General features: G+C 40.6%; 1 protein-coding gene across 4 annotated transcripts in view; it reads left to right on the plus strand.

Annotated features, from left to right (window-relative positions):
• The window catches only part of CCNY (cyclin Y), a 225,661-nt gene that overhangs the window by 187,435 nt on the left and 18,431 nt on the right, over positions 1-19,795 (plus strand). For all 4 annotated transcript variants that reach the window (XM_048837693.2, XM_048837696.2, XM_048837698.2 and 1 more), the window contains 2 exons: positions 10,423-10,589; positions 17,727-17,889. In XM_048837693.2, coding sequence (XP_048693650.1) covers positions 10,423-10,589; positions 17,727-17,889 — 330 coding nt within the window. The remainder of the gene's footprint in view (positions 1-10,422; positions 10,590-17,726; positions 17,890-19,795) is intronic.

Consider the following 19,795-nt stretch of genomic DNA (forward strand, 5'->3'; position numbering starts at 1 on the left):
GAGAAAAGGCTCTGTTTCTACCTTTATGATGCTAAGTCCTTCATTTTTCCTTCTCTGCTCAGGTTGATGGCTGATGAGAAATTAAGTTTGTTTGGCGGAGGTCTTGCTCCTACTGCTGGTATTTTGTCTGAGAATTTTATAACATTCTGATAATGCCAGCTGATTTCCATCAGCTCAGTCAGCCATAGGTTGGCTGCCCACTTGCTCCTTTGTGCTTTCTCTCTCTCTCCCCAGAAACATTCAAGAATGGCTGACTTTTGTATTAGAAATATGTAATTATTAATTCTGTCATCTGCTACTCTGTTATCTTTTTAAGGTGAGATAGTTAATCAGGGATTTCATTTTCCCAGTGGTAGTCACTGTGGTATACATTTTTCACATGTAACTAGCCATTTTGACTGGACAGTAAATTTTAAGCAAAGTAAGTACATTTCCTTCCCCCCCCCCCCTCATCTCCAACCCTTTCTGAGCAGTTTACATGGACTGGGTTGGATGATGAAATGAGCATTCTGAATCTACCCTTTAATTGACCCCACATCTCTTTCAGAAAAGATATCATCTAGTCTAAAAGAGTACCTCTGCTACAGTTTTCACAATACCTAGTTTTCACTGTACCCAAATCTGCAGTAAATTTGGTTTTGACATAATTAATCTCTACTGTTACCACTTCATTGCTCCACTGGGCTCTTGTTTAAATGTTTTGAGATTTCTAAAGTTCTTAGATGAACATTTTTTAATTTGGGCACCTAGATGCATATTGAGGCATCTGAGTAAAAGTGGCTTGACTTTTTTTTTTCTTTCCCCAGAGGGACTAAAGCAGGTAGTGCTCAGCACCGCTGGAAATTGGCCACTGAATCATTTAGGTGCCTAAATTTTAGGCACTCAGTATTGAAGGATTTTCAATGGCCTGAGCCCTCAAGTTCCTTCAGTTCTTGTTGACTTCAGAAGGCGGTCAGCACCTCACAGGTTTGGGCCTTGTGTGAAGCTTGTTGCAAAATTAAATGCTTTCAGTGCAGAACTGTGCAGGTCAACAGAGTTCTTGCATTTTGCAGAACGGGAAAGGAACACCAAATTACTCCTGTTTTCTTACAGCTGCTCTGTCACTGAAACATCTGATCTGCCACACAAACAACTTGTCTGAATCTTGCCAGTGTTGCAATAGAGATGGCAATTTCAAGTTATTTCTTTTCAGTGCTCCCTACGTAGCCTCCATTTTGTCCGATGATAAAAACAGCCATTAAGAGTAGAGCTGGTTGGGAATTTTCCATTGGAATGATTTTTTTCAACAGAAAATACAGTTTCTTCAATATCAACGTTTTCTTTAGGAACATTTTTCAATTTTTCAAAAAAAAATAATGTGGTTTTCCATTGGGAAAAATCAAAATGAAATACTTCATTTTGCGTTAGTTCAACCTGAATTGGAACATTTTGGTTTGTTGAAATTACCTAAAAAGGTTTTATTTTGAGTCAGTTTAACATTAAGCTGCATTTTTCCACTGTGGTGCATTGCTGATAGGACTTGCAGTGCAGACCCTTTTCTCTCCATTGGGCTGGCTTCTACTGGGGACTACATCTCCCTTAATACAACATGGTCTCTCCTCTTGCAGTCTGTGTGGTGTATCATGGAAGGCACAGGAGTACAGATGCATCATAGGACATGTTGTCCGGCCAGGAAGCCTGGCCTGTAAATGGGAATTGAATATCTGGATCTCGAACCGTAACTCCTATGAAGCAGTTGCTCATACTGGGGGAAGAGCAGTTAAATGCTGAACTGACTAAAAACAGTGTTTAGGGTCAGTTCAATAAGCCAAAAATATACATTTTGATTTGGGAATATCTAAATATTTTGTTTGGACCAGAAAACATTAAGATGAAATGCTTTGATATTCCTGAATAGAAATTTTTTTTCAATATGTCTTTGCACAAAAATTTTGGTATTCAATATTTTGTCCCAATTTGGGAGGAAAACAAAATTTGAAATATTGGAATTTCCCATGGGATGGCAATTCTGAATTTTTCCCAGCTCTCATTCAAAGCAAAGAAATCAATACCATCTTGGTTTGTTTTCTCCAGTCTTGAAGTATGTAATAAATATTATTCAACTATTAGTGTGTCATCAGAAAGGTATTCGCAGCTAGGAAAAATCACCTAAGCAGTTTAATGTATGGCTAAAATATTAGACTGCTAATGTCCTGAGTGTAATCTCCAATCCGATATTTGGTGTAAATTCTGTGAAATGGCCAAGAAAAAGCCAGAATTATTACTATTCTGACTGAGATTTTAGCTTCAATTCTGTTGTTTTATGTTTGTATTATTAAAAATGCCCAAAGGTTGCTTACACGATACACCCAAGAATTTCATTTGTGGTTACAGTGAAATACAAAGATGCCAAGCTTTCTACAGGAAAATCTGTTGTATGTAGCTGGGGCTTGACATTTTCAATGAACAAATGTAATACAGACATGCAGATAAGGCCAGCTTAGGTGGCAAATACATCAAGGAAGTTTTTGTTTTTGTTTGTTTTAATATAAGGACCAGTGCTTCTGGAGTTTGGGGGCACAGCATATTTCAAAGTAAAAAAATTTTTAAATGAGCATTACTTAAGATTTTCTACAGCAGAGCATTCAAGTAACCAAAATATGTAAACAAAGTTTTTTTTAAAGATTGAAGTGCAGTTAGTGTTTAAAGAAAAAAAAAGTGTGTGTGTGTGTGGCAGGGGTCCGACCTGTTTTGCAGCCTCAGATAATAAAAGCAAAGTCAAATCTTGTTTGGCCAAGGGCCACCAAACATTTTCTATCCTGTGGTGTTTGTTTAAATAAGAACTGAGCTCACTATATGGCAGTCTTGTTACCAATCAACCTGAGAGCCAAACTGTAGACTCCATAATCATGCTTGTTGGAGTCTTGTGGCCACACTAGTTGTGATTATAATTGGGTAAAGATGGGGTTTGGAGGCTCTGAAAATACTGAGAGGAATGGGAAAGTGACCTGGGGTAAGCAAGTGCTTTTAGTTTTTAGAATCCAGCTCCGTGAATGTTTAGCTAGGGAAGCATTGTGGACTTCCATCTGCATAAACCTAGTGTCAGAAAGACAAGTCCCTAGGGATCAATTACATGGAAATAAAGTGCTATTCCAGAATGTCTGCAATCTGTTAAGGCAGTAGTACTATTTCTAAAGATGGATCAAACTCTCAAGTGGGTGAAAGTAATTCATGGCATTTAACTCCTGGCTTCTGAACACCATACATGGTAATTATATTGTATTACTTATGGTTCTGTAACAGAAAAATCTACTGAGATAGTCACGTGGAGATGAGTCTTCAGTAAAGATGACAGATTGCTTCTCCTGATTCTTTCAGGTACAGATTTATTTCCTCCAATGTTCAGATGAGTACATTTTATAACATACTTCCCTAAGATGAACTTTTTAAATTCAGATTTAGTCCCCTTTAATTTAGCAACTGATCCTAAAGACAGGAAAATACAGAAGGTCTATTACTTTTGTAAGTTAAGGAAGAAGGAGAATTAGAACATAATGAGCTTAGCAAAGACATTAGAAAAGCACAATAAATCTTAGGTCTATTTGATACAAAAATTGGATTGAAATTAGTGAGCAGATCTGCGTTTACCCGAGTGCTAAATGTGCAGAGACGTAGTTGCACAGATGATGTGAATACCAGTGGGAGTTGCACAAGTAAATACCCAGCATTTGTTTTTCTTGAGCCTAGAGCCATTTCTTGGCTTGTGCCAGCAGAAGCCAAGTTTTGGTCCCACGCTGCCCGTGAATCTGCTTAAAATTAGGGCTACAATGGTGATAATCACCCAAAAGCCTTGCTCTGTAAATGGGCCCAGAGCCAGCTGGAATAGCTCCAAAAGTTGGTGCTGATTTAGCATCTCTCACCAGGAACTTCCACTAGCCAGAACATTGCATTGTGTCTCCTCAGCAACACAGGCTACCAAGGGAACAGCAGACCCATTCTCTAATTTCTACACTGGCTTCCTGTACAATATTGAGTCAAGTTCAAAGTCTTGATCCTTATTTTCAAGGCGCTTCATGGTCTGGGTCCAGCATACCTAAGAGATGGCCTGAAGCACTGGGATGAAGAGGGTAGCCAACAACTTCGTTCCTCTGGCACAATTTAACTCTCTATCATGAGGGTAAAGCTCATCTATGCAGGAGACAGAGATTTCTTGGGAACTGGTCTGAGTCTGTGGAAGGAACTCCCGCAGAAGCGAAGGACCATTACAGACCTTCCAAGTGCCAGACACGCTTCTCAGATCTGCCTTCTCTAACGTAAGTGCATAATAGCTTGTACATTGAAAAAAACCAAAACCCCACCGAAACAGAGCACTAAGCTGCACACGCAGTTCTCCCCTTAGAGACAGGATAAGAGAGAAAACCAGCCAAACAGGACAGATTGCTTAATGGGCTACTAGATGGTGCTTAAATACTATGGAGATGAGGGTAGTATAAGAATAAAATAGTGTTCTCTGGAGTCCTAACTTGATTCTAAAGCTGCAGGCCCCTGGAAAGGGTGCTGGCCATGCTTCCTTCCCCAAGGAGAATTACCCCTCCAACCTAAATGTGCTCTTATTTATATTAGCTTGTTATTTCTAGTCTATATTCCCTGTATCCTAAATAATTCTTCTTTCTTCTTGGTATTTACACTCTTCAAATATCTGTATCTCATGTCCTTAATCTTCTTTGAGCCAAGCTATACATATTTAGCTCTTTGAATATTTCCTAATATTTCCTCCCCTCTCTCTGATTATTTTCCGGCCCTCCCCCCGCTTCTGGCAGGTTCGCAGGCCCAGTGACCCCGGCGGGAGCAGGATTTCCAGGACTAGGACCCTGTCAGGGCAGCAGGTGGTCAGGATGTTGAGTGCTGCTTGGCTCCTACTTAGCTGAACCTGCTGCTCTTGCTAAGGATTGAAAAGGTTAAAGGGGGCAAATTGAGGGGGATGGGCAGGGTCTGAGCAGAGGGTGGAAACTGACTGCAGGCCAGGGATCAAACAGCTGGAGGCAGAGGCAGGAGGGAGGCTGATGAGCAAAATTCGGGGAGGGAGGTAAGAGCCACTGTTCAGGCCAGGGCTGAGGTGCTGTCAGATGGTGGCAGAGGAGGTAACAATTACTGTGATGGGATGATCCACCTGCCCTGTTTGCAAAAATAGGGTGTGGGCAGAGGAGCTTCCATGCTTAGGAGGAAGTGTTCAGAAAAGAAAAATGAAGATGTCCTGGGCTGCTTATGATATACAGTTAGGGGAAGCAACAATAGAAACAAAGAAAGTAAACACTGCACAGGTAAAACATACCTTAAGTTTTTAGTGAACACTCAGAGTAGATTAAACATCCTGCTCCCTCCTTTAGCTGTGTTTTCCTATTACTGCGACCTATCCTTACTTGTTGCGGCCCCAGCTTGATTCAGTGGTTATTACAGAGAACAGAATAAGGAGCCTCCCTCTGATCCATTGTAATAATGCTCCATTCGCTGGCCAGCAAGGTGCGCTCACACATCAGGGAACTGACACCTTCAGGGCAGACTGGCCCAGGATGCTGAATACCACTTGGCTTTTCTTTTAAAATGCCTCTAATTCTGGGCAAGGGACAATTTTCAGTTGTGCCCCAACAGATAAAAAATACAGGACATTTACAGTACAGGTGAAATGTACAGTAGGGAAATCCACATTAAGCACAGATCTGGATTGGGGCTGCCGGTGAGATATGCACTGGCGAAGAAGCATGTCCACTAAGCTGCACACGCAGTTCTCCCCTTAGAGACAGGATAAGAGAGAAAACCAGCCAAACAGGACATTCTATCCTGTACTTTTAGCATTCTAGGCTGTGACACAGCCAGTCTATTCCTGACACCGTCTTTACGACACCGGGGCCATCACCTGGGTAATATGTCCATCTAGCCACTATAACCCTGGCACTGGCATTTCTCTCACTGAAGCACAGCATACTCTGATTTCACAATCACCACAGCCATATACTTTCTTCTGTCACCACACTTAGGTGAGAGGGGCCTCGCCTGGCCAGAAGTCAAGTGTCATAGAACCACAGGGTTAGAAGGGACTGCAAAGGTCATCTAGTCTAACTCCCTGTCAAGATGCAGGATGCGTCATGCCTCTGATCAGCTGTCACAACATAGCTTCCCCAACTGAATGATACTTCGCAACTGGCCTTCTATAAACAAGCCATTCTGCTATAGTCCTTCACCTTTAAAGGGGCATAATCACAATTTGCTTGGCAGGTTTTTAGGAGGAGAAATGATCAGTTATAAGCCAACCATAAATATTGTACCGATAAGCAAACGATCAGTTATAAGCCAACCATAAATATTGTACCGATAAGCAAACGATAAGCAAACAATTAGTTATAAGCCAACCATAAATATTGTACCAAAAGCAAACTCTTCTTAGAAAAATAAAATCACAATCCAAAAGGTAAAAAACAGAAATATTACAATGTTCCCACCCCTTCTATAAAGGCCAGAGAAAGGGTGGCCTCTGCTTACAGAGAGTCAGATGCTTTGTTGGTAATTCAGTTGCTAGATAATCTGCCTCTGAGGTAAATTCTTTCTTTGTTTACTCTTGAGTCCCTTTTATTCTCCTACGTGTCATCGAGAGAGGTGGCTGTTTATTCTAGCCAGAATCTCGCTGTGAGGTGGTGGAAACCAGTATCACCTTTTTATAAACACATACAATTATGTGTCTTTCTGAATATGTTTCATGCCATTAAGTCATTGCAGTATCCATATTTGTTACAATTATTTTCAGTCCGTGTTTTTTTTCAGTACCTATCAATGAGTTTATTTAAAGGTTATGTAGGAGGATACTAAAGGAATGTTAAAGGATTGTGTGACAATTAATGTGGCACCTAAAAGAATTGTACAGTAGCTTTTATTGTCTATGTACTGTACCAATATGCAAAAATAAATGTCGTCAGATGTCACAAGTGTGGTGCTCTGTCCTGTCCAATATTGATAACGGTCGGCTGCGTGCGTGTGTTCCCACTGTGTGCTGCCCCGGCTCTGCACAGATCGCTACACAGCAGACCCCGAGAGAACCCCCAATGACCACAGACTCTGTTAAGGTATGAAGACACCCTGCCAGGTTTATTGTCAAATGAAGCACAGTAATAGTTTCCCGCAGACTCCACAGGACATACTACGAATATGTGCCCCCTTGACAATGGACCCAGCTCAGTCAGTGGCAGGACTCTCCACTGCTCCCTAGACCGGACAAAGACATCTACTCAGGGATGCATTCTTATACACAGGTACAAACAAGTTACACATCACTTCTGACGTATTGAGGTACAACCCCTCTGCCTGTTGGGGTGCTGCCTCTCTCCTGGTACATGTTGGTTCGAACCAACAAGTCTATCCATCATACTATCTTTTTGACCCTGTCTTTTAGGATGGGTCAGCCTGTTCCTCATTATTTCTGTGGAATGTATTCGTGCCGGAATGTTCTGGTGCCATCCTGGCACAGGTTTATCCTATTAGTACTTGATACCCTTTAGGTATGTGTATACGTCCAATTAGCAGCCGCCTTCATGCCACCTTTTGTGAGCAGGGCCTGCCTCTGGCTCATAGCTTAACTTTGCTTTGTTAGCGAAGTCTTGACCATTACTTTAGTTCAGGCCTCAGACCGGGCCTCTGATACCAAGGGTTTATGTTTCAGGGCCTCATCTTACTACAAAATGCATTATCATTACTCTGTAATATCCTAACTCAGATCATCTAAAAACTAATGGTAGGGAGGTAAAATATGCTTGCTTGCCCAAGACGCTAAAATGCCTACTTACAGCTCTGTCATTTTCCTTGCTCTTCTCTCAGCTCCCTCCAGTTTGTCATTACTTTTCTGCTTCTGCCCAGAACTGAATACAATATTGTGGTTGTGATTAAACTAGAACTGTATAGACAGGGACTGTTACCTCCCTGTTAGATGTGATACGATATGACTCTCTATAGGAAGCTCAAAATGGTATTAGTTGAATTTCCTGCTATCTCTTTGCCAGTTCAAATCTAATACGTTGTTCACCATCACAGTGGGGATCAAATTCAGGGCTGACTTAGAGCAAGTGTAACTCTAGTGACTTCAGTGGAGTTGCCCCATTTTACAACACAGCTGAGTTTGGCTCTAGGCCCCTTTGGCATTACAGTTTCCATAAGTTTCTCCCTCCCACTGAATATCTGTCCGTGTTTTTGGATTATTTTTCTCCTAATGCATTACTTTGCATTTTCCTGAATTTCAGTCTCCTGTTTAACTCAGCTCACAACAGGACATTCCTGTTGGTTGTGGCTTGTTCGAACCAGTAAGCAGATTCACAGTCTGCATTATGAACAACTGTAATTGTGTAATGCTCTTTACGCTGGCAGTTCACTAAGTGGCAGATTGAGTTTAAATTGGCACTATTGAGTAGTTTGGGCTCTGGCTACATGTGAAGCATTTTTCACCACCTTCTCTTCAGAGATCCCATCACTGGAGGTTGCTTTTAGCAGGTTGATAGTCATATTGGTGGGCCCTGGAGTGTTGAAATTATTCTTCTTCAACATCCAGATCAGTCCTCTTTCTTCACTTTTACCTTTCTGGACACATCTCTTCCCTAGTGTTGGATTTGCCACCTTTTTTGTATAATTTTCAGTGGGTGTTTGTTGTTCTCTTAAAATGTGATTTAATTATAGTATTTATTTTTATATAGCACTGGGAGTGCTTACATGAGCAGAGCTCCAAAAACAAATTTTTATTTATAATTGTGTTGTTTTTAAAAGATTCAGTAAAGACATACAAATTCATGAATTAGTCAGGTCTGAGATCACAGGACCTCATGTTATGCTGAAATGTAGTTGCGTCTTTCTGTCTTTCTAAACAGCAACAAACTATTGAATTTTGATTGTTATTTCTTTTATGTCAAATTGTAAATACAGTAATCTGAGATGATTAAAAGTTTCACCACAATAAGGGTCAGGTGCTCTCCCTATTTCATGTCTGTGCAGTTACAGAAGTAATACCAGTCTTTGTGCTTATTTGAAAACAACGATATTTCCATGAATTCCCGTTTCTTTGCAATTGGGTGTTAGCAGGCAGTTAGAAAACCAGTCATGTGTCTGTGGGCTAGGTGTTCAATCTTTTCAAAATGAATCCCTAACCAAAAAGTCAGTGAACGAAGTGGAAAAGTCAAAATTCTCTGGCTTCACTGTATTAGCTTTATGTGCAGTTTGAAGTAATGTCCATTGACCAAACCTTTAGTGTGACCTGAATGGAAATAATACTACCCAGACACACAGGGTGCACGGTAGTCAGTCCCCAAATGGTAGGGTAATATTTAGTGAGTTAATGTGGCGTGAAGTATTATAATAAATATTGTCTTCCATTTAAACCGAAACTTGTACTCATGCACTTAGGAATTAGATGTGCACAAAACTTATACACAGCGGAGTAGGTTTCAAACTCAGCAAATTATAGCTAAAGATTAAATAGCCCAGCCAGCTCCTTCACCACATGCTGATTTAAGGATCTTGTGAGGTCCAGCTTCACTTTTCTAGATGCTTGCTGTTCTTGGTATCACTTAAATCTCTAGAGTTTCTTATTTTCTGAAGACGTTAACATTACCCGTGATGCCCTACAAATCCTTATTGTTTTGTGTAGCATGTTTATTGCTTTTCATTTTTTTGTGTTTAAGGATATAATGTAAAAAAAATAACCAAAGTCTTTATTAGAATGTTTGGAAATAATCTCTGATCAACAGAAGAAATGTATGAAATCCTTTCACTGAGACTGTATCTGATGTTTCTCCTTGGTGACAGTGGCATAGTTATAATGTGTGGGACACTGTAGGCATATATAGATTCATAGTCCATTTAAAACAGTATGATATAAGTAGGACAATTAGGATCCCACCATTCTCAAGGTGCAAATAAGCTTCTTAAGTGCGGACCACTGTAACAGAGGTGTTCTGTGTAATTTTCATCACATGTAACTGTTTTTATAAGTGTATATTGCTTGATGATTGATTCTCCAGGATTACACCCATGGTTTAAGTTGTTGTATAATTGTCCGTGCACAGCATTGTTAGCCTGCCCTTGTTTTTTTCACTGTTATGTCAAGACATTCAAATGCTGATTAATATGAGTGGATTCATTAAAGACAATTGCAAACTCTGCTTGTTTTCTTATGTTAAGATTAAGATCAGAAAGGAAAGAAGTCATAACCAAAACATAGATTGACCAGATCCAACCTTTAATTTAGTTTTGTATGAATGGATTAAATCCTTCTTTCCTTTCCAAAACAGACTTGACGGGATCAGATCATTGAGTTAAAATAGGTGGAACGGATTGTTTAGAATACATTTTTTCCCTAATATTTCTATTAAGTAGAAGAAAATACTAAGTTTTGGTTATAACATGTCTTCCCAGGTATATCTTGAAAGACTGTTAACTTACGCAGAGATAGATATTTGTCCAGCAAACTGGAAGCGAATTGTACTGGGTGCAATTCTACTGGCATCCAAAGTTTGGGACGACCAGGCAGTGTGGAATGTGGATTACTGCCAGATCCTGAAAGATATCACAGTTGAGGACATGTGAGTTCCATATGTTTTATCTCAGTTTATGGATGCCGAAAATTTTGTGTGTATGTGTTTGGTGTTTCTTATACTCCCTAACAGACTTTATTATGTAAAGTTAGTGCACTCCAGACTATATCTAGAGACATGGAATGTTAACAGATTCTGATGAATTTGTTGGGACTGTAAATACAACTATGCCTGTTGCTGATTGCTCTGTGGGATTGTAGCATTTTTGAAATGGTGTCTACTGCAATTTTTTTGCAATTTATTGTTCTAGTAAAACAGAATTGTTACAGCACTGTTTTTAAAATATACATTACTATTGGGATGTGTGTTGGTGCAAGAGTGGCAAATAATGGGCCCCCTGGATGCTTAAAAACTGTTGTTGAATAAAAAGAGGAATAATAAGCCTGCAGTTCTTTACCTGTGTCTTTTTAAATAATATTCACTGCCACTATTGATTCTGCTTGTGGACAGTGGTCCACAATTTTTGGATTTGTTATACAGGATGATGTTTTCTGCATTACATCAAAGTCCATTAGTTGCCTCTGGCCCACAACCGATACAGCCGTTGCTGTTCAGAAATACTGGCTTTAGTGGGTTTGTTCCTTGTCTTCCCAAGTTAGCTTGCAGGGTGTTAAAAATCACAAACACAATTTGGAATGGGAAATTTTCCCACTTTCCTCCAACCTCTTTCTGCATCATACTGTGATGCTATAGTTTTTTGTCTAGGAGGATAAATACCAGTTAAAGATAACACTAAATCTTTTTAAAAGGTATAGTCCAGCAGTAAGAGAGGGGCCAGCCAAGAAAGCAGAATTGTAAGCACTATATTTCCCAGTAGATTGTTGGGGGTGAAATTTTGGCAGGTTAGGTATTGTAGACACTTTTTTGTAGACCTCTGTGGAACATGTAGGGATGCTGGAAAGCATAATATAGTTACATGACATGCACCATGTTCAACCAGAGGTGCCCTGGGGTATATGTGAGAATAGCAGTGGAGCGGTAGAGGCTGGAGTCATTGTGCTAATCGGGTAGAATGCCTCCAAGAGGCCAATGCACTCAGAAAACAACAGTTCTTTAAAAGCGCAGTGTGTATTCCCCCAGTATTGGTCTTCAGGTTTGTGTGAGAACCAGGCCACGTGTTCTGTACCACAGGCAATACTAACCAATTCTCTGGTATTTAGAGCAACTGCTTCAGCATGGCTGCTGCATCCTACGCAGGTATGCTAGAGGAGGTAATGTGCTCTCTGCACCATCCCCAATGCTCACCAGTGCACCTGCACAGGGCAAACTACAGTTTGCTCCTGTACATGAAACTATCTGTGTGGGTATTTGTGTAAAATGGTTTTCCATTAGGGAATGGATGTAAAAGCTGTGGGCGCTGTTCGTATCATATATTTTTCCCTGAGGGGCCGGGTTGTAGAGGATTAGCTTCTTTAGAGAAAGAGGGGGGGTGTTTACTGAGATTGTTTAAATTGGATTGAGAACTTTAGCTGATGTTTTGTTGGTTTAATTGTTTATATCCTATGAATTAATACATGCTCAGAGTAACATAATGAGAGTTTTATAAATCTAAAATCAGTAAATTAAATGTGTTGCTTGGTTGTCAGCAGAAGTTGAACCCAGGGCCTCTAGGCACTTTTGAAAATCCCACTGGGCACCTATCTTCATCTTTAGGCACCTACACGTTTAGCAGTCTGGCCCTAATCCATTAACTGTAGGCAGTAGCAAGAGGCTATCTGCTGGGAATCAGACATATTCATATACGCTTATTTGTGTGCCCTCTCTACAGCCAGGGACGGGGAGAGCTCTATTCAGTGCTTTCAGCTGCCTTTCCTCAGGACATGCTGATGTAGATTGCTTCTGTTTTTAAATAATTTTCAGTTTGAATATGTTTTTTTAAGAAGTTTTTGATCCCTAGCTATTAAATAATTAAAAAGAGAGAGAGAGAGAGAGAGAGAGAAGGAAAAACTGATTTATGATGACTGTCGAGGCAAAAAGCTAATACCTGAATTTTGCTTCCTTACATGTTCTTGATAATTATATAACTCATAAACTATGGCTATTTTTACTGTAATGTTTTGTGGTAATTGTGCTTTTCTGGAATAATATTAATATGATTAATATTCTCCAAAAAGCACAAAAAAGAACACTTTAGAAAGAAGACGTTTAAAAAAATATAATTTTTTCTTCCATTGATCATTTTGGTGCAGCATTCATAATCTTACCAAAAATGTAAAACCCAATGGGAATTTTTCTAATTAACTGTTGGTAAACCAAGCAAAATCCCAATTAGATATACTGTTTGACATTTTTATAGTAGCTTTTATACATTTGAATGTTAACTTTACGTTTGAGAATTATTGTAACATGAGTGTCTGGTCTATGCTCTAAATCATGTTGACGCATAACCATTAAAGAGACTTTGTATAGTTGGCGTGTCTAAGCTTTTCATTGGGGGCTGGGGGCGAGAGAAGGGGAAAGGAGAACAAATGTTTATACAGACAGCATATTTTTTTAAATCTCAGATTACAGCCTCAAAGCAGTGAAGGTCCAAGATTATTGCTCAAGCAGCCCCAGTTTAGTTTCCAATTAGTTCTGACGGCTTGTCAGGCTTATGGCTGGTCTCAAAATTATCTATAAATGAAAGGATAGATGCTAGGATTCAGCTGAGTGCTTTATATTAAGCATGTTGGGGTCCCTCTGGCTGGGAAGAGGTTTATAAAATGTGACCTATCATTGCTGGAATATTAAGAAAGTTTAGTCTAAATCAGTATTAACTGGCCATTTCTAATGAGGGCTTACTGTCGTGGGCCAAAAATAAATAAATAAAACCTGATTGTTCTGGTAAGTCATATGCACATCCAGGAGGCATGGGGAAAACACATACCCACATGGTACTGATGTGGGAAATATGGCAGATGCTGCTTTGGGTATTTTTTTTAATTCAACTTTTACCATTAAAAATAATCAGTAAAAGATTGATGCCACTTCTAGTCCAACAAAATCAGACACGATAAGATTTGAGAATACAAAGTATAGATGGGAAAGACCTACCAGTGCTAGGTCACCTGATCCACCCCGCCTCTGTAGAATTGTTCCATGTTGTACATTTTTGCAGTGTTTTCTTGGCTATTTTGAGTTTTTTCATGATGGATTTTGCGAAGCTACTCTTTCTCTGCATGGTCTTGTTCCCGTGCTCCTGACGTTTGGGTTCTGAGAATTGCAGTAAAGACCTCTTTTCACTCCTTCTGCAACTTAGCCTCTGATGAGCATATCTCACTTTTAAAAAAATGGTTTTGAAGTTGCTGTGTTTTTCCTGCATAGATTGGAAAGGCTAAGAGTTAAGTGATCATCTTAAGTGATCACTCTCCTTAGTGTGTATGATAACACCCATTTTTTTCATGTTCTGTGTGTATATAAATCTCCTCACTGAATTTTCCACTGAATGCATCAGATGAAGTGAGCTGTAGCTCATGAAAGCTTATGCTCAAATAAATTAGTTAGTCTCTAAGGTGCCACAAGAACTCCTTTTCTTTTTGCGAATACAGACTAACACGGCTGCTACTCTGAAACCTAAGAGTTTTGAGTGGCTGTAATGAAGGCTGACCGTGTTCCATGATATTTCAGACCATTTACCTGAGACTGGTCATACATAAGGTGATGGAGATTGTCAGTTTTAGCATCACTTTGAGTTTGTCAAAGGTGCATTTGAAGAGGAAGAATTTGAAGCTGCACTGGAAAGGACATAATGTTCTGGTGTCAAGAGAAAGAAATGGTAGATGGAATGCATGATGGTGCTGTTAAAGTCAAACTTCACCGATCTAAAAATGTTACCGACCTTCTTGATTATCCTTAAATCCTATCTGTCTTCTGAGGACTAGCCAAAGCTCTGCTCCTGCAGAGCTTATTGGCTGGGCAGGACTGAGCTCCCCAGGGGACTTTGTCCTTAGGCCCTGGAACTCCTGTGTAACTCAGTACTGCAGAGCATCTTCGGTCTGTTCTTGCAAACTTCTTGTAGTCCTAATGAATGGAGCTCCAAAGCCAGCAGTCTCAGGGAAGCCTGCTGGCTCCCTATTCGATGATCCTGGGTGAGCTGGCTCTGCAGGCTTTGAGCTCTCAGTTCAGGGGAATACCAAACACCTAAGCACAGAATTCAAAGCTTGCTAAACCAGCTTCCATGATTATGTATATAGCTAATTCATCCAAAGGCTTTTCAAGTAATTGGGATTGTATTATGAATTTCTACCGTGCCTAACGCTGGGCAGCCAAGGGCTTTAAATATTGAAATTAACACACACAAACACAACACAGCTGTTAGTCGAAACATTAACAATTGTGATAGGGTATAGGGTGAAAGTGTCTTTCAGACAACCAGTGGTTTTCAAACTTTTTTTTTCTGGCAATTCAGTTGAAAAAAATTGTTGATGCCCGTGACCCAACAGAGCTGGGGATGAGGGGTTTGGGGGGTGGGAGGGGCTCAGGGCTGGGGCAGAGGGTTGGGGTGCAGGGGTGAGGGCTGCGAAGTGGGGCTGGGAATGAGGGGTTCAGGGTTAGAGGGGGCTCTGGGCTGGGGCCGGGGCTTGGGGTGCAGGAGGGGGGCATGGTTCTGGGCTGGGGGTGCAGGCTCTGGGGTGGGACTGGGGATAAGGGGTTTAGGGGGGCTCAGGGTTGGGGCAGGGGGTTGGGCTGTGGGAAGGGGCCAGGGCTCTGGGGTGGGGCTGGGGATAAGGCGTTTGGGGTACAGGAGGGGGCTTCGGGTTTGGGGGGGCTCAGGGCTAGGGCAGGTGGTTTGTGTGTGGGAGGGATCAGGGCTCTAGGGTGCAGGAAGGGCCTCTGGGTTTGGAGGGGCTCAGGGCTGGGGCAAGGGATAGGGGCATGGGTTGTGACATGGGCTTACCTCAGGTGGCTCCTGGTCAGCGGTGTAGTGGGGGTGCTAAGGCAGGCTTCCTGCTTGTCCTGACATCATAGACCATACTGCGCCGCAGAAGCGGCCAGCAGCAGGTCCAGCTCCTAAGTGCGCAAGCAGCTCCACATGGTTCTCGCCCACAGGCACCGCCAAACTAGCCAATGGGAGTGCAGAGCCCGGTGGCCCCCCCGCCTAGGTGCCAGACCTGCTGCTGGCCACTTCCGGAGCACAGGAACAGTAATGTGTCGGAACAGGTAGGGACTAACCTGCCTTAGCCAGGCAGCTCGGCCGATGGTACTTTTATCGGCCCAGTCGGCAGTGCTGACCAGAGCCGCCGTGACCCAGTGCTTTACATTCCGTGACCCACAGTTTGAAGACCACTGATCTAGACCATTTGGGGCTTTATAGATCAATACCAACACTTTGAATTGCAGCTAGAAGCAAACAGGGAGTTGATGTAGAGATTTGAATTGTAGGTATATAAATGCATTGGCTCACACCACTCAGAAATGTAGCTGTGTTCTGTGCTAGTCTGAGCTTCCGGGTGAACTTGATGGGTAGCCATAAGTACAGCACTACCAACTCTCCACAATAGATTACTGTAAATTAAATTACATTAGCTCAAATGAGGAATGTGTGTATGTTTTGATAGGTGTCTATAGTTTTGCTAGTCAGTTGCCGATGATCTACTGATGTTACCTGGAAATCTGGGAGCCAAGATGTAGTCAAAAGAAGTCTGAGGCTGTGTGCTGTTTCGTCAAAGTTGGGTATATTCCTCAGTAGATGGACAAACTCTCTCTCTCTACCTCAACAAGCTTCATGTTCTATATTATTCCTCCAGACTTAGCTTGGAGAAAGTCAAATCTTGTATTTTGCTGGTAAACTCTTCAAATGTTAAATTTTATGCCAGTGTGGATTTTCTGTAAAACTTTTACTACTTTAGTGCTACTAGAGAGCTATTAGAGCACTGTCAGAAAGTTAGGCCCCCATTAAGTTTTTAAATGTGAATATTGATATGTATCAATGTCTAAAAACTGAATGTGGGAATTTAATAGAAAGTGGGGCTATATTGTGGAAGCAAGGTGACAGCCTCTGTATTAAGTGAGAGGAGAGAAATAGTTAGTTGTCGTTCATTGCTGCTGTAGGTGACATTTTCCTCTCTCGGCCTCAACTATTTCCCTTCATCACCTGTTGCCCACTTTATATCACGCTGATCCTGTGCAATCAACATGTAGCCTAAATGTATCACAGCAATAAACACACACGTGCAGATTTTAATTCTGCAGTTTCCATATAAAATGTAATACCTGCTTTAGAGTAATCATGTACAACATTGATCCCTCATTCATTTTTCTTAAACATTCCAAAACGTATTTTGTAGTGGCCGTTTTCAGTATGACAACCTACCTTGTTTACTTTGCGTGCCTGCATCTCAAACAATGTGGAGAACTGTGCAATATCATTTATGAAAATCATCAATCCTTTAATGTCAATGGTTTACTGCAGTGGTTTTCAACTTTTTTTTTTTTCATTTGTGGAACCCTAAACATTTTTGAATGAAGGTGCGGACCCCTTTGGAAATCTTAGGTGAAATCTGCAAACCCCCAGGGGTCCGCAAACCCCCAGGGGTCCACAGACCCCATGTTGTACACCACTGCTCTATGGTAACAAGAATCTTACATGGACCCTTAGACATGGTCCGCAGACCACAGTTTGAAAACCACTGATTTACTGGCTTATTTCCATTCGTTGTTGGTGTGTGATAGGCAGTCAGACAACCTTAACTAAGACTTTACGAAGTATTTTGTGTGGGAATATCAATAATAGTCTCTATTACTAACAGTTATGTTGGTAAACAAAGCTGTCTTGTTTTATTGTTGCCCAGTATGAATTTTGCTTACATGTATGGGGGAAAGTAACCTCATTTAGTCTGATTGGAAGCATACATAAAAAAGACGGGGAATTATGGGGAACTGATTTTTTCCTGATTAATTTAAAAATGACAGTGGAAGCTGAAACGAGTAAATACTTTTTCAGAAAAACTATGGTTTAGAGGATGTTCCAGCACTTGGGAGAGATGTCTGTGACAAACTGAAACTAGTTTTATTCTCTCTTGGGAGTAAGAAGTATACTTGGGTCAATCTGTTGTAGTTTGATGTAAAGTATATTCAGATGGTGGCAGGAGGTTATACACACACACAGTCTAAAATATATTTTCACTTTTATTTTCTCGTTAACAGGAATGAGCTGGAGCGCCAGTTTCTTGAGTTGTTGCAGTTCAACATTAATGTTCCCTCCAGTGTTTATGCCAAGTATTATTTTGATTTGCGTTCCCTGGCAGAAGCAAATAACCTGAGCTTTCCTTTGGAGCCCCTCAGCAGGGAAAGGGCATATAAACTTGAGGTAAGATGTTTTCCCTTCATGTTATTGCAGAGTTGAGAGCTGATGAGACATCTAGGAGTGTTTTTTGTTCAAACTATCATTGGTGAAAAATCAGAATCTCATGAACCCAACGTTGTATTATTGCCCTTAGCTGTTCTGCAAGTGCTCTCATTTTTTGTGGCTCTGTGGACAGGTTTTTGGGCTGAATGTGCTTCCTCTTGGCTTGTTTTGTAATGTTTTTTCAACTCTTGTAGACTGGTTTCAATGCAGTGAAATGTTAGTGGTTATGTTAACTGACCATCAGAAAGTACCTTCAAGTTTTACAGTATATTTTACATTGACCTTTGGTCAAAGATCAGCTGTTAGACAACCAGTTTTTACTGATTCTTTTGGTTGCATAAGACCTGTTTCATTCTACATATTTGTAATGATCTGGATACTGACAAGTACTTACGGAAATTCCCATTCCATGGACATCTGTCTCATTCTCCTTACTCTTACACCAGTGTTACTCCATTGATTTCAATTGGGTTGCTCCTTAATCTCATTAGTGCAAGAGGAGAATCAAGCTCATTTTGCTATTAAATTGTCAGACCTCACGATGTGTTCTTACAGGACCGGATTTATAAGAATACTTGAATGTGTCATGGGGCCTGATCCTGTGAAGTGTGGCACATCCTAAATTCTCATTGATGTGCATGGTGTTTAGGGACATCAGACCAGCTGAGTATTTTGCAGGAGTATCTCTTGACCCTTTGATTTTAAGGTTTTAAAATGTCATTAACATCATTACATGAAAATGTATATACGTTACTGCTAATTTGAAATCTGCCATTGATTGATGACTAGTCTTAATTTCCCTTCCCCTTAAGAATACTACTGCTTTGCACCGGAAGCTCTTTATCTGAGGATCTCAAAGCTTTCCTTGCATTCAGACTCTCCATGCTCCTGAGAAATATTCAGGCATTACTGTCCCTATTTTCAGAAGGGAAAACTGAGCCACAAAAGGTTAATTGATTTATCTATGACACACAAGAAATTAATAGATGGACTGGGAATTGGAGTGGTTGCAAATTGGTGGGGAGAGAATTCATGAATATTTTAGCAAAATTTCATTTCCGTTTCCACTGAAAAATTTGTCAAAATGTCCGAACCAGCTCAAGCTGACAATATAACTGTTCCCTAGATAACAGGCCACTCTAATGTGTACAAAGTTATTTACGCTAGTGATTCAAAAGTATGAAAATACTGTCAAGATACTAATCGTATGTGTAAAAAGATAGCTTTGTTAAATGTTTAGGTATCTGTTTCTGATAATGAGCTCTATAATGTATTGAACTAATGTAAATTAGTTTTGCATAGAAAAATGTAGGTGAGAATTTACTGGAACAGGTTGCCCATGTCTGTATCACACACAAGGTAAAACGTCTGGATAAAGCCTTTTTAATTTTGACTATAAGCTTGTGACTGTTCTCTCAGACTCCAGAAAAGAAAATACTTAATAAACTCTATAAAAGAGAGGGAGTTGAAGCACTATAAATACATCCGCATAACAGAGGCAGCTCATACTGTCTCTTAGCATTTATGGATGATTTTTTATTCCCTCTTTATCTAAAAGCAGATCAAGAATTAATTTGTACCTATTGAGGAAAATAAATATTTAAAAGATAAATCGAATAAGATCAAAAAGATAGCAATCTTAATAATACATGTATTTGGGCTGATTTGTAGTGCAGGTGCAAAGCAGCTCTAAGGCAGTATAGCTGGTCAACAACCCAGAGGAGGGGAGCCCCACAGTGATGTAGACCTGGTGTAATGGCTCTCGGACTATGCGCACATCCTGTGACTGGGAAAAAGGGGACATGACTGAGGCTTCCCTGCTGCTTGACAGTCCCTGGCTGCCATAATGGACCCTTTGTTTACCAGT

This window comes from Caretta caretta, chromosome 2, assembly GCF_965140235.1.
Source record: "Caretta caretta isolate rCarCar2 chromosome 2, rCarCar1.hap1, whole genome shotgun sequence".
In the NCBI taxonomy this organism is placed as follows: domain Eukaryota; kingdom Metazoa; phylum Chordata; order Testudines; family Cheloniidae; genus Caretta; species Caretta caretta.